The 20,356-nt window shown below is 46.5% G+C and overlaps 1 protein-coding gene across 13 annotated transcripts in view; it reads left to right on the top strand.

Moving 5' to 3' along the window:
• The window catches only part of CELF4 (CUGBP Elav-like family member 4), an 889,815-nt gene that overhangs the window by 759,341 nt on the left and 110,118 nt on the right, over positions 1-20,356 (top strand). For all 13 annotated transcript variants that reach the window (XR_012158835.2, XR_012158834.2, XM_073343422.2 and 10 more), the window contains exon 7: positions 13,446-13,593. Coding sequence is in view for 11 of the 13 variants with exons in the window: in XM_073343422.2 (XP_073199523.1) it covers positions 13,446-13,593 (148 nt within the window). In the remaining 2 variants the exon portion in view is untranslated. The remainder of the gene's footprint in view (positions 1-13,445; positions 13,594-20,356) is intronic.

Here is a 20,356-nt window from a genome sequence, read left to right as displayed (position 1 = left end):
ATGCAAAGCTTTTGTCTTTGTAAGTTGCTTCTGTGGTGAACAGACCCATGCAGTTCAGCATCCCTCCAGGGATAGTCAAAACTGTGTCAGGTGACTTCAGCTCTGGGAGAGGTTGAAGATGATTGTAAGTCCCTTCTGAGATGACTGTGATGTCAGCTCCTGTGTCCGTTTGAAAGTCAATAGTCTTGCCATGCATAGTCAATTTCACTCTCCAGGCAGGCTCTATGTCATCACAAGTGATAGATCCCAGAAAAAAATGGGTCTTGATTGTCTGTAATATGAGTTAAACTCCCTGACTGCTTTGGTGCGGCAAACAGCTGCAAAATGTCTCTATTTCGTGCATTAGTTATGCTGTGTGCCTCTGGCTGAACATGCATCATCTCTTGGGATAGGACTTTTCCCACACCTTGTGCATGTAGGCTGGAATTTGTCCCTCTTAGCCTGAGTTCTCTCTCCTTGCCTCAGAGGTTTTATGATAATGACTTTTAACATTCAAGTGTCTGTTTACAGTTTCTAAGCTGGATTCAGGGTTTTCAAGTTGCTGTAGGTGTTGCTGTCTCACTAATTCAGACTGCTTTGCTCTCTGTATACCCATGGCTGGGATTAAAGCTCCCTTCAGTTGTAGATGTTGTGAAGGGGTTTATCTGGGTTATTTGGGTTTATCTGTTGACCCAATAACCAGTCTGTCTCTCATATTTTCATGTTTTGCATTCCCCAAATCACAGCTTTCAGCCAGTGTATGCAGAGTTCTTATAAAACATTCCACTTTTCCTCCTGGTTCTTGAATTCTCTGGTGGAAACATGCTCTTTCTTAAATTATATTTCTCCAAGGTATAAAGTAGGCATCAAACATAGCCAGAACCCTTTCATAGTTATCTTTGTTCCTGTCTACAGTAAAGTCAAAGGATTTAAAGATATGCTTTGCTTGCTTCCCTGTAGCATAAATTAAAGATGATACCTGTATATCCCCAGTTTCTTTGTGCAACTTGGTAGCAATGTGAAATCTTGCAAAGTACTGTTTCCAGTCTATCCACGCTGAAGCTTTATCTAAGCTGAAATTCTCTGGGGCATTGAAGAATGGCATGTTGATGAGCTCCTGCAACCTTTGTTGCTAATCCTTCTGTCTGCAACTTTTGTGACTTCATTCTTTCTGTTCTTAGGCCAGGTCAACACCTCTGAGCGACTCAGTTAGACCAAACTAACCGCTTGGTGTAGACAGTGCTATATCAGAGATTCTGCTTCTCACGGCCGCGAATTAACTATGCTGCTGGGAGAAGTTCTCCCATTGGTGTAGTAGCGTCTTCAGTGAAGCACTAACCGTGTCACAGCTGCACCAATGCAGATGTGCAACTGCAGTGTTTTAAGTGTAGACCTGTCCTTAGTTTACTCCTGACACCGTGCCATATACTTCTGTGTCGGATATGGAGTGATTACAGAGCTTGCTTATACAGACCAGATATATTCATCATAAGCATCTTTAATGCTCTGCCAGGTAGGCTAAGGTTAGCTTTAAATAAGGTATTTAAAATACAGTGCAACCTAATGGCAGAATAGTATAATACAGTTTAGCGTTCTGTAAACATCCTGGGAGCCCCAAGAAATTGCCCCCCTCACCCCAGAACCGCGCAGCCGCACTTTTTCATTCCTTCCCCATCAAGCAAGCTCATCTTTTTTTCCAGCCTCCTGTTTGTTTTATTCCCTAGTGGTTAGGAGAGGAGCCCTCGGCCACCCTCCCCGACTCCTCTCCCGACATGATGCATGAAACATCCTTCCCCCAGCCTGGCTGCATTTATCCAACCTCCCCAGCAGTCAGCAGAGGAGCGGGCTGACCCTCCCTGCTGCCAGTCCACAGGGAGGTCAAGCTGCACCCAGCACCTCAGGGGCATCCCAGCTAGGGGATGCTGCCTTAGTGCCCCCTTGTGTAGAGGTATCAACTGGGGAACATGCAGGAACGCAAGAAATGTGGGCCAAGAAGGAGCATCTCTAAGGGCTGAGAGGCAGAGAGATTCAATTGTTACTTCTCAGGCAGAAATCCTGCAAGACAAGTCAAAGCGGAACCCATTCTCTGCTCTCCCTGTTTACACATGCTTTCTTTCTTTCTTTCTTTCTTTCTTTCTTTCTTTCTTTCTTTCTTTCTTTCTTTCTTTCTTTCTTTCTTTCTTTCCTACTACCCATGCTTTCTGTCTCTCCCTCTCTGAAGACGTCCCGAGGCCTTGTATTGCACAAAGCACACCATGTAGAAGTGCGGCCAGTTTGGGAGGTGCCCGCTGTGCTGCACTGACCCGCTAGACCAAATCCGGCTGTAACCCTACTGACTGCAGCAGAGGTGGGGTCTGTCTTTACACCAGTGTGGGTGTGACTGATGATTTCCATGGTCATGGATTCGCACTAAATGTGCTCTGCCATAGCTGTAAAGGTACTGACTGAATCCCTCCGGATTTACTCTGATGTAACTGGCAGCAGATTCTGGCCCTTTACTTTTAACAGTGAAAGTTACCCCAAATCTGTTTTCCCCTGTAGTAAGCAAAGGAAATCAGGGTGGGAAGACGCTGGAGTGAGGATTTGTCTCTAAAGAAAGAGGAAGAACCTTTACTGAGCCTGCTCCTGCTTCCAGTGACACCAATGGGTGTTTTTCCATCTACTTCAGTGGAAGCAGGATATGGTCCCACCATCTTTTGCTGCTAAATATGTTAATGGGAGGGAATACATTTTAGAATTCAAGTCCTCTGATATGACAGGCTGGTGACACCAATTACCCTGGAGACTTCCGAGCTGTCTAAGTGACGGGATCACATTTCTGTGTGGCGTCTGCATAGCCAAGATGGGCTTGAAGCCTGTCTTTCAATCAGCAGAACTATCTTTGCCTCTTCCTATCTGTTTCATCTCCGAATCGCACACAAAAGAAAGGGAGTGAAGCGCTCGGGCTGTGCAGTGTCCCGTCAGCCCCAGTTAATCCACATTGGACTGCCAGCTCTTAGATACCAAGGTGATTGGCACCTTAGAAATACCAGAGAAAGATGGAGAGAATGATAGAGAGACACGGAGTGGTTACAGATAGAGAGAAAAGGGGTGGGGGGGTGCATTTTCTTTTGACGGGAAGATGCAATGTACATTTAAGAGCTCAGCCTGCTGCCTGGATGTAAGGCCCCAGCTAAAGGGAGAAGAAGCTTGGCCTAAAGTGTCCAGCACTTAGGGGACAGGGGTTCATTTTCCAGCTCTGCCACCAACTCCCTGTGTGACCTTCGGCACATCACTTAATCTCTCTCTATTCGTCATTTCCCCCATCTACAAAATGGTGATAATCCTTATTCAGACCGAAAGGCCCTTGGGGTAGGGACAGCACAGTGGGGCCATCATCTTGGTTGGGACCTCTAGATGCTACCATTAAACAGACAATACTAATGGCTCAATGGCTAATAGCCTACTAGAGTATGACCTACATAAGGGACTCGACACTGAGTTTGTACTCATAGCCTTGCCTCCTACCTATTCCATTGCAGATCTGTTTTGGCCTGTGCACGCTCCAAAAGGCCAGACCAATTGATTCAGCAGTCCTACACGTCTACACTGCCTCCTGGCCATCCATCCCCTTGCTGATCAGAGAGAAGGCAGAGAAACAGAGCCAATCGCTCAGCCCCACCCTTTCCCACCGGCAGTGTCCAACCCCCATAACGAACCCAGGGCTTTAGTCTGCACTGTTGAAGTCAATGGGAGATTCTCCCCTGGCTTCAAGGGAGCTGGATTAAGCCCCTACGGAGAGTCTTCTGAAGGCTCAGGGGAAGTGAGACACATTGTTGAGCCAACATGCCCCCTTTTTGTGCCCTCTGGGCTTGGATGTGAAGGTTCAAGCTCTCTTCTACACCTGGCCTTTGCATATCAACCCACGTGGGGCACCAGGCAAGCCTATGACAGTGGATCTGGTCCTAATGACATAGATGTGTCTGCTGACACTCAAGAGGCAGAAAGTTGTATCGGCCCCTCTTTGCTCTTAATATAGCGAGAGCCAAGTTTCACAGCTTGATGAAATCTCTTACTTCAGAGACCGAATGAGTGTTTGTCTCCCAACTGAATCTTCTCGGCCTGTTTAACACCCCTCCCCCACAAAATAATGGGAAATTATTTCTTTCTTTCACGTAATGCATTCAGAAGCATAGATAACAAGCAGCATCGAAGCCATGTGTGGTAAAAAGCAGCACAGAATATTAAACTCACTACTAGAGATCAGGTCCAGGTAAGCCGCCGTAACAAAGTTTGTTGAGCTCCCTTTTTTTTTAACGAAGAGGCAGCTGAGCCCTTAGTGATTCCCTTATATTGCTGCCACCCACTAGGCAGAACGGAAATCATTTGAGGGTAAACCAGAGAAGGTAGGAAAATTCAGACAAGAAAAGCAAGCAGAAAGGAAGGAGCCCCTGGAAAGTAACAACCATGGGGAAAGTGATTTAATTTTTGAAAATGAGATCAAAGCCATCTGTCAAGTTTGCATAAAAACGACATGCGAGTGTTAGCCATGGTGTCCTGGCTAAATTCCAGACAGGGGTAGGAACTAGATTCTGCAGCACAGAGCACGGGATTACCTTCTACGGAAGGGGCTGGGAGTTAGGAGGGGCACTTTGACTTTGCTGTTTGGGCTTGGGTGAGTCATTTACTGTCAGTGACTCACCATTCCCCTAGCTGTGCAAAGGCGATAATAACGGCAATTGTTGAATTGCAACAAATCTCCGGTCACCCAGGATTACGTGGATCTCGACAGGCAGTGGGCAGTGCAGTGTCGGGGCAGAAGCGGAGCTAGCACTTCTATCCCTTTGCTCTAGAAGCTCAGGGCCCCACCCCGTTGAGCTGCAGAAGAATCATGGTTAAGGGTGTCGGATCCATGACATAAACTGGGTGAATAACGAGAGGGAAATTATTCCACCAACAGTAGATTTTGTGAAAAGAAAAGGAGGACTTGTGGCACCTTAGAGACTAACAAATTTATGTGAGCAGAAGCTTTCGTGAGCTACAGCTCACTTCATCGGATGCATTCAGTGGAAAATACAGTGGGGAGATTTATATACACAGGGAACATGAAACAATGGGTGTTACTATACACACTGTAAGGAGAGTGATCAGGTAAGGTGAGCTATTACCAGCAGGAGAGCGGGGTCGGGGAGGGAAAAACCTTTTGTAGTGATAATCAAGGTGGGCCATTTCCAGCAGTTAACAGGAACATCCGAGGAGCGGTGGGGGGTGGGGAAATAAACATGGGGAAATAGTTTTACTTTGTGTAATGACCCATCCACTCCCAGTCTCTATTCAAGCCTAAGTTAATTGTATCCAGTTTGGAAATTAATTCCAATTCAGCAGTCTCTCGTTGGAGTCTGTTTTTGAAGTTGTTTTGTTGAAGAATTGCCACTTTTAGGTCTGTAATCGAGTGACCAAAGTGTTCTCCGACTGGTTTTTGAATGTTATAATTCCTGACGTCTGATTTGTGTCCATTGGTTCTTTTACGTAGAGACTGTCCGGTTTGGCCAATGTACATGGCAGAGGGGCATTGCTGGCACATGATGGCATATATCACATTGGTAGATGTGCAGGTGAATGAGCTCTGATATTGTGGCTGATGTGATTAGGCCCTATACAATATTCACTCATTATCCTGCTAGCTCTATGGAATAGGGGGAAACAGTCTAATATATATATATATATATATATATATATATATATATTTTAAATCACAAAAATGGGTTGAATTATTTGATGAATTTTATTTGCCTAGGGTTGCCCACGTTGAACAGTTCTGCTGTTCTCATTCCCTCCAGCAGGGGGAGCCGATCTGTAGGCATAAACACGAGCTAGATCCTGACGTTACTGCCCCCCTGGCTCTCCCATAGGGGTTTATTAATTATCAAAGTGTTTGTGTAGTGCTTGGGAGGTGGAAAGCGCCCGCTGGTATTATTCTGAGCAAAAGAATAAGAAGACAAAGCAAGCAAAATGCTAGGCTGTTCAAAGACTGGGATAGACAATAATATGTTTATTTCATGATCCCGTGCTATGTTTTTCTGTAGCACCCTTCCCTCAGTCAATTCCCACATTGGCTAGGAGGGACTTTTTGTGTGACCTTGGGCCAGGCATTCAACCTCTCTGTGTCTCGGTTCCCTATCTGGAAAACAGGAATAATATACTTCCTTTCTCTCGCTCTTTGTCTGTTTTGTCAGCTCTTTGGGTCAGGCACTGTCTCTCACCATGGGCTTATGCAGTGCTTAGCATAATAAAGCCCTGATCTCAGCTCCGGCCTGTAGGTGCTATTGTAATACAAATAATTAATAGCACTCATACAGACTGAGCCGTGTTTGCATTAGTGAGGAGTTCTGTGCACACCCTAATAGAATACTGGTGGACTGTTAGGGGAATGTATTACAAAATCCAGCTGGCATCTGCAAAATACATCTTTTAACTCAGACAAATCGCAACCAAAAGTGTATCTGCGACCAAGGAATCTCTCACTGTCTAATTTCAAGTGTCTCCCATCTACCACTGTCAAGCTAGGGGAGTTCAAAATAAGTTGTGAGCCATTATTGCATAAAATCATAGGACTGGAAGGGGCCTCGAGAGGTCATCTAGTCCAGTCCCCTACACTCATGGCAGGACTAAGTATTAACTAGACCATCCCTGACAGGTGTTTGTCTAACCTGCTCTTAAAAATCTCCAACGATGGAGATTCCACAACCTCCCTAAGGAATTTATTCCAGTGCTTAACCACCCTGACAGTTAGAAAGTTTTTCCTAATGTCCAACCTAAACCTTCCTTGCTGCAATTTAAGCCCATTGCTTCTTGTCCTGTCCTCAGAGGTTCAGAAGAACAATTTTTCTCTCTCTTCCTTGTAACAGCCTTTAATGTACTTGAAAACGGTTATCGTGTCCCCTCTCAGTCTTCTCTTCTCCAGACTAAACAAACCCAATTTTTTCAATCTTCCCTCCTAGGGAGGAGTGTATAGATATTCCATACAATGGAAGGGTGTATTATTGTTGCCTCTTTCACTCTTGCAAATGTCTGGTATATGCAGTGTTGTGGGAGCTGTGTCAGTTCCAGGATATTAGAGAGACTCTGTGGTTGAGGTAATATCTTTTACTGGGCCAACTTCTGTCGCTGAGAGGATATTACCTCACCTGCCTTGTCTCTCTCAACCATTGTGGCTTAGACTTGGTTGGAAATTGTGCTCCTGGTGGAGAACAAACCTGCCCGCAGCCAGGAAAGTAAAAAACAAGAAGTTATAAACAAGTGAATAGAAGAGGAAGGTTTGTGCAACCTACTCTGTAAGAGTTGCTTCACCCATAATATTTCACTGGGCAGAGCAATGGTTTCAACCAGCGTAGGATGTCACCACCACTGAGCTGGAACCACAGAAGCTGGTTAACAGCAGCCAGTCACACTACACAGTGGCTTAGGACAGGAAGTGAAGAGTGAAGTGAATCTTGCAGGAAATTCAACTTATTAATTATGATTATTATTACTATTATTTATTTGCATTATCATAGTGCCTAGGAGCTCCAGTCATGGCCCCGGGCCTCATTTTTCCAGGCGCTGTGCAAATAGATAACAGAAAGAAAGCCCCTGCCCCAAAGAGCTTACAGTCTAAGTGTAAGACAGGAGACAACAGATGGATACAGACAGATGGCAGAGTGCAAGGAAACAGTGAGCCAATACAGGTCAGCGTGGTAGATGGTGGTCTCAGCACACCAGTAGCCTGGCCATTGCCAAGGTTTTTGTAGGCATCAGAGCAAAGGAGAGTTTGAGGAGGGGTTTGAAGGAGGACAATGAGTTTGTTTTACAGCTGTTGATGGGGAGCTTCTCCCCAGCAGGAGGGGCAGCCTGGGGGAACTTTCCTGGGTCTGCTCACTGCTAGCTGTAGTATTTTTGATGCCCAAAGCAAACTGGTGTGAGGGGCCTGTATGCGCTTCAACTCCAGAAGTGCAGGCTTGAGTGAAACAAAGTGGAAGCAAAGATTCCTGGGAGACTCTGCATTTCAACTCTGTCCCGAAGACACATCCTGCCCTCATTTAGGGGCCAGGCCCAAGTGCTTCGTGTCTGACTGCAAGGGCCCTCTCTCCAGTCATGGAAGTCAGTGGGTGATGAGGCATGCTCGGCCCCTGGAGGAACCTTCAGTGGGTTCACAGGATCAGTGGTTGCAGAAGAAAGGGTGTGTGGAGATTCTTCCATCAGTGGGCAGGTCTCCACTGCCCAACCAATCATCTCTCTTCCCCCACCCCATCCCAATCGCTCTGCTTTCCTCCTGGCAGGTATTGCCCCCAACCCTTCCCAGTGGCTCATTTCTGTGTAAGCGACCCTTTAGCAGATCCTCCTGCTCAGGGACTGGGAGCTAGGGCTCATCAGATAGCAGATAGCTCAGCAGATGCTCTCCATGAACATACACCACCCTGGAACCATCCACCGGTCACCATAAGCCCAGGCTTTGAATACTGACAATGACAGGGCTGGGAGAGGAGGGAATTGTCTATCAGATAAGGACGGGATAAAGCTCCTTAATTGCTCAAGCAGAGATCGTCCCAAGGAAGGAATAATAGAAAAAAAAAATGCCTCCTTTGGCCAAGAAAGGAAAAAGCTCACTCACACACTGGGCCTCTTTTAAATGAAAGGAGGTTGGATAGGACATTTGTCTTCAGGAGGTAGCTGGGAAGGAGTGGGAAGACTTATTTGAATGCCCCAGGCAACGCTCCAGGGATTTTATAAGACAGACTGATGACCCTTGCAGGACTTGCCCTCCTTTCATAAATCTCCCTTGACTCACCGTAGGGGAGGGGAGACGGGTCTATTCCGTTCGCTTGTTTCAAGGTTACCGAGTTCCCTTTCCCGAGGTATAGTTCTATTCTTACAATGCTGTGACTTTCTAAGAAAGCTTCCATTGCCATAGGATCAGAGCTGCTCCGAGATTTTCCAACAGAAAAGGCAGATTCATCAAATTCAAAATGTTTCCCACGAATGGGACAATTTCAGCCCATGTTCTGACAGAATGTGGACCAGTTTCCTGCCAGCTCGCTTGCCCAGTTCCTTGGACTGCCTCAGAGTCAGGACCCCGGAGTTTCCAGGATCCGTGGCTCTGGGGCAGCCAGCCATGCAGATTGCCCCCGGATTGGAGACCTCAGAGTTTCTAGGCTCTCCAAGGTGGAGCCAGGAGCTGTCGATGAGCCGGGAGCCTTGGGGTTTGGGATCCCAGGTAGAATTTCATTTAGACATTTTTGAAATGAAATAATTGGATTGTTTCAAAACAGGTTTTTGCTGGAATTTTCAACATTTCGACTTTTTCTTCAGACATGGAACTTTTTTTTCTCCAAAATTTCTCAAGGAAGGGAAATTCCCACTGTCCATATGTTCTAATCTGAGCATGTCATGATCTTCAGTGCATTTCTCCTCACAGCCACCCCTCTGGGGGAGGGCAGTGCTATGATCTCCATAGTGCAGGTGGGGAACTAAGGCACAGAGAGACTTAGGCCTAGTCTGCACTTACAAATTAGATCTACCTAGCTATGTCACTCTCGGGGTTGTGAAAAATTTCACAGCCTTAGCGCTGTAGTTAGGGCTACCCATGTAGCTGCAGCTAGGTCGACAGAAGAATTCTTTCATTGACCTAACTACTGCCTCTCGGAGAGGAGGATTACCTACCTCAATCCCTTCCATCAATATTGGCCATGTCTGCACAGCTGCAGAGCCAAAGATCAACCCCTATAGTGTAGCCATGTCCTAAGTGACTTGCTCAAGGTCACATAGGCACTCTGTTGCACAGCAGAAACTTGAACACAGGCCTTCTGAGTTCTCGACAAGTGCTCTAACCCCCGGACCATCCTTCCTCTCTAAGTGTAAGTTAAATGTAACCTCCGCTCTTCCCAGCCTACTCCGCTCCCTCTACCAGCAGTACAGTCAATTTTACGCTGCCATTCCACTGAAATCAGTGGGACTTTAGGGTGTCCACAGTGCGTTGACCTGTAGTCGGCAGGTTAGGAGCAGCCTCAGATTCTGCATGAACACAGAAAGGAAAATGCCATTTGTGACTCTGGACAGATGTAACAGAGATGGAGTAATGACAGTATGTTGCAAAACTGTGCATGCCTCAACCTGGGGTTGTATCAGGCCACCATTTCGTGTGCATTTCCCACTGTATACTTGTTGACAGACCAGGCAGGATTCGGCAGATCATTTTGAACACCCGCTATGTTTGAAACAATTGCAAACAGCTCCTGGACGTGTCATGAGCAGGACAAGAGGTTACACCATCCAGGCAGTCAAATGCTACACACAATTTGCTGGGCTCTAGTAACTAACATGCAACATGCATAATAGGGATTGTCTTTGGAACAGCATGACTATTAATTGTATTATGGTATCAGCGAGTTACCCCAGCCAAGATCAGGGCCCCATTGTGTCTAGTAAGAGATAGCCCTTGGCCTGAAAGTCGTACAGTCTAGATAAGACAAAGGAAGAATTATTATCCCCATTTTACAGGTGGGGACTGATGCCCAAAGAAATGAAATGACTTGACCAAGGTCATCCATGGTGTCTGTGGCAGAGTTCCAGTGCAGAGAGTGACTGGAGAGTCACAGTCCAGTGTCTTAACCAGGGTTACGAGCAAATGTTATGATATCCCCATTATAGGTCATGAGTAGTGTCTGAACCCGAAACCTTCAGCACCAAAACACAAAGGTGTATCACTTGAACAGAAGGATTAGCTCCAGTAACTGAAACCAGTAGTAGGCCGTTAGCCACTCTGCAGACTAACCACCATAAACACTGTACAAGCAGGTCACAAAAGTTTTTCCATCTCTGACATACCTTGAAGGAATAAGAGGAAAGTCTAACGCAGTCAGCCTAGACTCAGCTCCCTCCCAGCCCTTGAAGCTCTCCTTACCTCCAAGAAATACAAATTTGATCAGCAGTATTAAGCCGATCCTGGACCTCAGCCATCACTTACATAACCAGCCATGGAGCAAGCTCTGTCCTCAGCCAGACAGAAGAATAAATATCCTACGCAGGAAATGAGCTATGGGTCAGTAGACACCCAAAGGTAGAGTCAATCCTTGTTTAAAGATGGATGCATTCCCTCTCCCTTCCTCACTTTATTGGAGTACTTAATAAAATCACCTGCTCAGTGTCTGATCTGGAGAATAAATCCAATTGATGCCTACAACAAATTTGCTCCTTAAAGGGGACTGGCATTGTGCTGTAATATAAAAAGCTCATCTAATCACTCCATCAGTAATTACAAAGAAGAGTAAATCACTAATTAAAATGTGAAAGTGTCTTATGCAGTATATAATAAGGAAGGGTAATTAACAATCAAAAGGGAAGCCTCTACCTTGGCACTGAGTTGCTGTGTGTTAAGATGCAAGAAATAATAATATTCCAGTCTTATACAGCACTTTTAATCCATAGATTTCAGGCACTTTTACCAAGGAGGGCAAATATTATTATCCCCATTTTACAGCAGGGGAAACTAAGGCACAGAGAATTGAAATGGCTTGCCAAGGTCACACAGCACATCAGTAGCTGAGCTGAGCCTATCTAGCTCCTCGGTCACTCTTTGTCCATTGGACCAGACTGCCTCTGCACTTGAATGCCCGGCAAGGATGCTTTCAACATCGTAAAGTGATTGCTATTTTTTTTATGTTTGTGGTTAATTTAGCAGCTTCTTAACTGTTAAATTTGCCAGTAAACAACAATAAACCTTCCCTTGCAATGGCTTTGAAAGTGTCCTTCCTTCTAATGCTGAGATCCATGGCCGACGTGCTAAACTACATCATCAGGCTGTCACGTTCTGATGGAGAAGGCACCAAAATAGCAGATTGAGTCAGTAGTGCCCCCCACAGCTCTAGAGCAAGTGAAGCAGCGAGAGACGTTTCTAAATGCAAGAGGTGCTGGTTTTGCCCTGCCCCGCTCCTTGTGTTCTCATTTACACCTGTGAAAAGAGAAAGTAAAATGCTGCCCAATCAAAATGCTCCTCTTACTCACCTGAATGGTAGCATCTGACACGCATTTTTCACTCCTGCTGCATAAGAGTTCATGAACAGCACAAGCGGAGAACCAGCTCATTGTGAGAACCAATGACTAGAGCTGGTTGGGAACTGGAATTTCCATCCCGGGGGAAATTCTGACATTTTGGGGACAAAAATAATTCTGAATCACAACGAAAAGCTAACATTTTCCACTAAATGAAAATTTAAAAAAAAACCTGATTTGGGACCATTGAAGCATTTCATTTTGTGTAGACTTCTATATTACACAAAAATGTTAAATAATGTTACCTAGGTAACATTAACTATAATGCATATCATAGAATATTAAATTAACAATTTGCCGTAGCATAGAAGTCTAAAAAAATGAATCAAAATGATAAAGCCAAAGCGAAATATTTAGACAGTGTCAAAACTAAATATTCTGACTTTGTCTTATCTAAAATTGACATGTTCCCATGATATGTTTCAATTTCAATTAGACTGAATTTTTCAGTGGAAAACTGTCCATCACAAAATTATTGATCAGCTCGAACGATGACTATGTAGATTCTTACCATTAGAGAGAGAGAGAGATGTCCTATGACATAGAATCATAGAATATTAGGGTTGGAAGAGACCTCAGGAAGTCATCTAGTCCACCCCCCTGCTCAAAGCAGGACCAACACATGTAACTTGTAACTTAATCGCTGCAGGTTTCCTCTAAAATGACTAGCCCCTGGTCGCAGAGTGAATGAGTGGTGCAGCGGAGACTGGAGTATTTGACTCCTCATCCTGTGGTTTTTCCTAGAACAGCGCTTCTCAAACTGTGGGTCAGGACCCCAAAGTGGGTCGTGAGGGGTCGCCAGGGCTGGTGTTAGCCTGGCCAAAGCCCAAGCCCAAGGCCCACCTCCTGGGGCCAAACCTGAAGCCTGAGCCCCACTTCCTGGGCTCAGGCTTTGGCTTCAGCCCAGGGTGGCAGGGCTCAGGTTATAGGCCCCATGCCTGGGAATGAAGCCCTTCGGCTTCAGCTTTGTCCCCCGGCCTGGAGCGGTGGGGCTCAGGTGGGCTCACACTTCAGTTCCCCCTCCTGGGGTCATGCAGTAATTTTTGTTGTCCTAAGGGGGTCGCAGTGCAATGAAGTTTGAGAACCCCCGTCCTAGGACATGCATGTATGAACTTCAGTGACTTAAGACCAATGGAAATCAGCCCATCTCACGCACATAGCAAAGTGTTTCCGATCCAGAGCCCACAGATACTGATTGAAAACCTGCAAATTGGGTTGTCTGGTCAGTTGCCAGTAGCTTTTTCTGGCTTTGGACAAAACAAAGTCTAGCGCAGAACCACATTGGTCGAGCCGGCACTGTGGAAGAGCCTGAGTGACCGGTCTGTGCCTGCAATGTCTCCTCTCTGGGGTTGCCCTGCTGGTGAACGCGTGATATTTTTTCCCTGTTCTCTTTGTTCCAGCTGATGCAGCAGCAGGCGGCTATCATGGCATCCGTGGCACAAGGAGGCTACCTGAATCCCATGGCAGCCTTTGCCGCAGCCCAGATGCAGCAGATGGCAGCGCTGAACATGAACGGTCTGGCTGCTGCTCCCATGACGCCAACCTCAGGTAAGGAGCAGTCAACCGCAGGGCAGCAAGGAGGAGTCGGACGCAGAGGGCTAGGGAGGCCGAGGTAGCTGTGCTACAGAGCAGAGAGAGGGGGGAATGACTCAGCGGGCGCCCAGAGGGTAGCAGGAAAACACAGAAAGGCATTCTACGTGGAAAGGCCTGATTGTCCTGCCATCTGCAGGGAGTCACCCCGCTCAGATCTGACGTCACAGTCAATTCTGAACTTGCCCTAAGTTTTGCGCACACTCCCGTGTGGCGTTCCAGTCTGAGACAGTCTAGCGAGAGACCGGAGCCAGGGTGTTTGGTTCTGGAGCTGAACCAATCCAGGGAGAGAGAGCTTCGGTTTGAGCAAGCCCTTCTCTGCCAAGCCCTTCTCTGCCAGCAAAGTCCACGCCATCCTTTGTCGTGCCATAGGCAAGGAGCAATCCTCTGGCTCCCCTGAAGCTGCAGCTTCTCTTTTAAGATGTCAGGGAAGAGCTGCAGCAGAAACCCTGCTAGCTGTGACTGCTGGAAACACAGCAGGATGGGTTTGGCCTGGCCCAGCCAAAACCATCAACTGTGCCAGCATGTGGGGTAGACTGGGGCAAAGCAGAGAAAACATCCCCCTGTACCTGACATCCCCTGTTCCCCTATGCTCCAGGAGAAAGGGTGAGTGGGAAAATATGCCGGAGGGTGGCGCTGATTTGCAGGGGAGGCCTGACAACAAAGGGGACAGCCCAGCAAGGAAGCATGATCTTCCACCCAGCAGGATAGCTTTAAGCAGAGCAGACATCTCGGCCCCCAGCACCTCACCCACACCCCTCTGTGGCGTTTTTGATACCCAAGCCTTAATGGTGAGGGCCACCGTTTTTCAAAGAAAAGCACTGAATGCAGCAGGCCAGATCCTGAGCAGCGCTGAGCGCTTGTCATTCCCCATTGACTTTAGCAGGCGCTGCGGGTGGTCAGTGCCTCTCAGAGGCAGGTCGCTTGCTTAGGTGGGCTTAGATACCTGTAGCTGATCTTGAAAATGTTGGCCTTAATCTTTCAGTTCCCCAGTAGTGCGAATGGGGATTAGACTCCGTGTGGCTTGCCGGGGGCGTTGTGAGTCTGGATGTGTGTCTGTAAAGGATGTCGGGGGAGAGGTGCTAACAGTAGCACAGTGTGATAGGGCAAAGCAAGAAAGAGAGATCGAAGAACAAAGAACCAGCCGCTACTGTCCATTTCAGAGCAGGGGCTAGACTGGAGCAGGAGGGAGGGCCTGGCCAAGGGCAGAGAGGCCAGGTGACGTATCACAAAATAACAACTGCTGCGGTGAAGTCAGACCGGGACATGTGCAGGTTACAGCCGCAAGGCAGGGTTATCAGGGAGGAACTGGGGACAAACGATGCTCAGTAGGAAGCTCGGGGGCGGGGGGCACAGTTCCTGCCGTAGGCATCTCTGTTATTTGTGGGATCACTAGGCTGTGGGAGCGCAGGGCTCTCCTGGCCTTCAGCTCACACACGTTTTAACAAAGAGCTTTCCTGCCCCAAGCCCTTCGGCCTGCAACATTACGCTGAAGTACTTCTGGCTGCCCAGCCAAGAGAACGAGAGCTCTCTGGCTCAGGGGAACCAGCCCCAAGGGCTGTGAGTCGTGTCAGTGCCGGGGGGGAGCAGGAAGGGGAGATGATGGGCATCAGCCACTTTGTGTTGAGTGCAGCAGCCTTATTTAGAGGGCACTGGGGAATACGTGTAAAATTTGGAGCTAGATTTCGCACACACTGTGGTGTGAGATTGCTCCCCTGCGGAGGTTGGTGAGGCTCATCTCTGGTCAAACTTTTCCCGTTTCCTGAGCGTTTAAAGTGATGAGCAAATATTAGCCAATCTGGTCTCACGACCACCATGGAAGAGAAGGGAAACTGAGGCAGGGGGCTTAAGGGGGTATAGGGAGGCTTTCCGCTGCTGCCCGTTGGGAGTGTGCAGGGGCTCTGCTGCACAGGGCTGCTACTGAGCAGGAAGTCTGGCTAAGTCGGTCACCGTTCTTCTGCGGCTTTTTTGAAGCATATGGTGGAGCAGCCTGGAGGCTGTTCTAAGTTACACCTGCTGCAAGTACAACAGCTGAGGATTGCCAGGGCAGTGGAATCCCAGCCATGACCCTCTTCTCTTGGTCACACCCCATATAATACTTACACCCACTCTGTATCATCAGAGAATCTAGACATCTGATAGATGTGAGATATAGGTATATGGATGGTCCATGGGAAGCCAATGGAGGGTTATTCTCACTCCCTTTCCATGACCCAATGACTATTCATTGTCATCCGTAGTGGCAAGTCATAGTCATTCATGATGACAATAAATAGCCATTGAGCGCAGGGAAAAGGGTACGAATGACTCTATAGCCTAGTCTTCAGGACTCCCTTGAGAGGGAGTGGCTGGAGTTGAAGTCCCTGCTCCAATGACTATTTATACAGCGTGGAACAACTTTAACAGGAGACACTGGATTATGCAGCTACTGGTTTTCACACAGCCCAGAGTATAGGGCATGCTCCTACAACGTGGGAGACCCACATTAGGATTCCTTCTCTACATCAGGTAGAGGGGAGAATTTAATCTAGGTCTTCCAAATCCCAGATGAGTGCCTCCCAGTGGGCTAAAGCTCCTAAGGGCGATGGCGTCACCACACCACTGGTTGGTTTGTGAAGCTAGCCATGCTTTGCTTTTGTCACATTGCCTGAAATCAAAATAACATTTATAAAGTCGGGTCAGAATAAAACCTTTCGTTTCAACCTGACCCGGACTTTTTTTTTTTTTTTTTACTTTTCCATTTGATGAAAATTGTCAAAAATTTTCATGTTTGTTTCAACCCCCAAAATGGAATTTTTTAAAAAAAAAAGTTGGAATTGCCAGTGAACCAAAAAATCTCTTATTCACCCGACTCCATTCGACAGGACCCACTATGTTCCCAGAAATGCCAGGCGTGCACTTGTTAAGCCCATTCGTGCATCTTTGACTTCACAGTCATCCTCTTCATTTTTTAAAATGTTCCAGGAACCTGGCTCCAACCTGTCTTCCAGAGTTTGGGCTGAATTAGGAGGTGTGTGAAATGCATTTGAGGGAGGGGGCTGCAAAAAGGTGTCAGGTAGGGCTTGTCTACACGGTGATTTTAAAATGGGTCAGATTGAGTTAATCTGGTTTGAAAATGCTTGCATACACACAACTGGGCACTAACTCCACCACTGGGCACGAACTCCACATTTATCAGGAACTCTGGACTCCTCTTTTAGACTCACTTCTAAATCTGGCGTTTTGCCTCTGCTCACCACTCTGCCATCTGCACGGGCTTTTCCTTTGTCCTCGCATCCCACTGAGCGTCTTGCGGGTGTGACAACTTTACCTTTGCAGCTCCTGCCCCTGTGTATCTTTCTTCAACAGCTCATGTCTTGTCAAGTCTCCATCTCATGTCAGGGATCGTCTCTTATGCTCACTTGCCCTATACCTCTTTGTTTGCCTCTTCCTCTCTTATTCGCCTTACGCGGGAATGTGCTCATTTTCTTTTCATCACTTTCACTTGCGCAACCACTTCTCAGCATTCCACACCAGGAGTCAGTCCTCAGCTGGTGTAAATCAGCATGACTCCAGTGACTCCAATGGGACTACGCCAACTGACACCAGCTGAGGATCAGATCCCATATATTGTCCACTTCCTGTAACGATAACATACTACAGCACTTGAGGATCATGTGCTCCATATAAAAGGAAGTAACGCACTGTTGATGTGTTGGTTCTTGCGGTGCTGCTTATGGAGAACTCCACGGACCTCTGTCCTGCTAGGATGCCGAAGTAAAACTTCCAGGGCAACTCGCATAACTCAAGGAGCTGCTCTCCTTGTTCGTGTTGCTGATCTCTCCTAGTTCATGTCGCCCCCACAACTGGTCAGCAACTTCTTTTCCCATCTGGTACCAAAATCCTCTTCAATCAGCAGCACAGCACAGCATCTTGGCACCATATCAAGGCGTTTCCTTCAAAGACTGGCGACATTTGCCTTTACCAGCATTGTCTCACAGCTGGCTGTGGGGGGATGTACTTCACTGAGGTCTCCAGCAGAGGGGTGGACAGGCTGTGCACAGACCAGATCCTGAAATCAGAAGGTGTTTGCAGGGCCTGGCGCAGTGTCCGTAAGTCAGCAAGTCCAGCCAACCCCATCACATAATGCCATTCATAAAGCTCCATCTTAAAACCAGTTAGGTTGTTTGCCTCCACTGCTCCTATTGGGAGACAGTTCCAGAACCTCAGCCGTCTGATGGTTAGAAACCTTCTCCTAATGTCCAGCTTTCATTTACCAAGGGCTAGTTTATCTCCATTTGTTCTTGGGCCAACATTGTCCTTTAGTTTCAACAGCTCTTCCCCCTCCCTGGTATTTACCTGGGATGTGTTTATAGAGGGCAATCAGATCCCTTCTCTTTGCTACACTAAACAAGCCATGGTCTTTGTCTTCTCATGTCAGATAGGCCTTCCATCACCCTGATTTTCCTATTAGCCCTTCTCTGCACCTGTCCCAGTCTGAATTCGTCTTTCCAGACATCTCCGGTGGAGATCAATATCTGTCGTAGCCTCCATTTGCTCCTTGCAGGCTGTCATTGTCCAGAATAGATCTGGTTGACAAATAGTAACTACATTCCCTGGAAAGTTTGGGGAGAAGTGACACCAGTTTTGTTTGGTCTGGGTTTCCGGGTTTTTCACTGAAATTAAAATTTTTATTTTTATTCAACTTGATTTGAATCATAACAAAAAAAATTCTTTTTTTTTCTTTCTTTTTTTTTTTTTGGTTTCCACTCCCTTCTTTCCCTTTTTTCCTCTGGAAAGAAGGAGAGGGAAAGGAAACTGAAACCCAAACATCTTTCACTTAGATTTGAATAAAATTGATTCAAAACTTTTTTTTTTCATTTTGACAAAAAATGTGATAATTATGACCTATACTCTGGTGCAGAGGAAGGATTGTCTAGTGGTTAGGGCACTACCCTAGGACTTGAGAGGCCAGGGTCCAATTCCTTGCTCTACCACAGGCTTCCTGTGTGACCTTGGACAAGTCACTTAGTCTCTCTGTGCCTCAGTTTCCAATCTGTACAATGGGCACACTAGCACTGTCCTCCTCTTAGGGGTATTGTGAGGAAAAAATACATTAATGACTGAGAGGTGCTCAGATACTATGGTAATGGCAGCCAGATAAGTATCTAGATAAACCCAAAAAAGGCTCAGAGATTTTCATGTAATTTGAAAAGCCACTTTTAAATGTAAACCTTTGACCATCTGTAGTTATAACAGGTCTAGCCAGAGGCACCTTAGCTTATTAGATGCTCTGTTTCATGGGGGCATCATTCTCTGCCAGCCCTGTCATACCAGCCTAGTGTACCCACAGCAATCACAGTCTTGGGAGCATGAGGCCTGACTTGTTCCCTGAGAGCTCCAGCTCTTATTGGCGAAAGGTTTTCAAAGGTACTGACGCCCTTCAACTCCCATTGACTTCAGTGGGAACTGCAGGTGATCTTTGGGTGCAGAAGGGTGATCTTTGGGGCTTAGCGAAAAGCTAAGTCACCTTAGCATTTGTCTGCCAAACTCCCTGGGCCCATGAGAGTCCACTGGCTCACACAAGCCCTAACATCTCCTTGCAGCTGCATCTAGGGACAGTGTCAGCGGTTATTGATTCAGTCAAGGGCCTTCTTACCTATCTCTCTCCTTGCTTCTCTTGTTATAGAAAAACAAATCTCATTCCAAGCTGGTTTATGAAAAGCCAAGGAAACGCTTGACTTGGAAATCTTACCCCATACATTTCAAAATGTGTGTTTACACAACGGTAAATATATAAACAACGAGTCGATGGAGCTACTGCAAAACCAAATAGAAAAGTGGCTTAATTATATCTGCACCCTTTAAACCCGCTGCTGACAAGATTATCATATTTGCATTAGCTAGATTTGTTTTGTGTTGGTGGGAGCGGAGAAAGCGTCAAGCAGCAAATGCCTGGAATTCAAACGCTCTCAGGGTCTGAAAAGCACTGAATCCATCCCGTGTGGTACATGGCGGCCCTGACACAAAAGAGCACAAGCTCTTTTGCATATAAATAAGGCTTGAAAATGAATGCGTTCTGCAACTTAGTTGTGTAAATACCAATATAACAGCCAAATGCTTTGGCTGCCATGATATACAGTGTATGAACTATATCCCTGCACCACTTCTGTGCAAGCATCTGTGACACTGTATTCCCTTGGGAAGACATTTCCAACTCTAGGGCCTAGTCCACTATGGTGTTACTCCAATTTCACACTGCTTATGTATCTCCGTTCATGAAAACCAAATATAGCCATTCATAGAATCATAGAAATGTAGGCCTGGATGGGACCTCAAGAGGTCATCAATTCTAACCCCTTGTGCTGAGGCAAGACCAAGTAAACCTAGACCATCCCATGAAAATACCCATTCATGAATAGCCAATTAATATTCTTTGGAATATTATACCTTTATTATTGGAATATTATACCTTTGGAATATTATACCTAATATACCTTTGGAAATGTCCCCATCCAGTAACACAGCATTGTGTAACAGGCACAAAACTTGCTACGAAGAAATGTAGAGGGTGAATTTCACGTCCAAACCACCACACCCAGAAGGTACTGCAGACCCAACATGCATTATTGGTGTGTCTGTTGTTATTAGGAGAAGAACAGAAATTCTGCTTCAGGGAAGATTTATTTTCTTTCTGATTTGAAACAACCCCTCCCATCCCACCTGCAAATTTTGAAACAGA

The sequence above is a fragment of the Lepidochelys kempii genome, chromosome 5, assembly GCF_965140285.1.
Source record: "Lepidochelys kempii isolate rLepKem1 chromosome 5, rLepKem1.hap1, whole genome shotgun sequence".
Classification (NCBI taxonomy): domain Eukaryota; kingdom Metazoa; phylum Chordata; order Testudines; family Cheloniidae; genus Lepidochelys; species Lepidochelys kempii.
The sequence above is the reverse complement of the archived record's forward strand: the minus strand, read 5'-3'. Positions and strand labels throughout refer to the sequence as shown.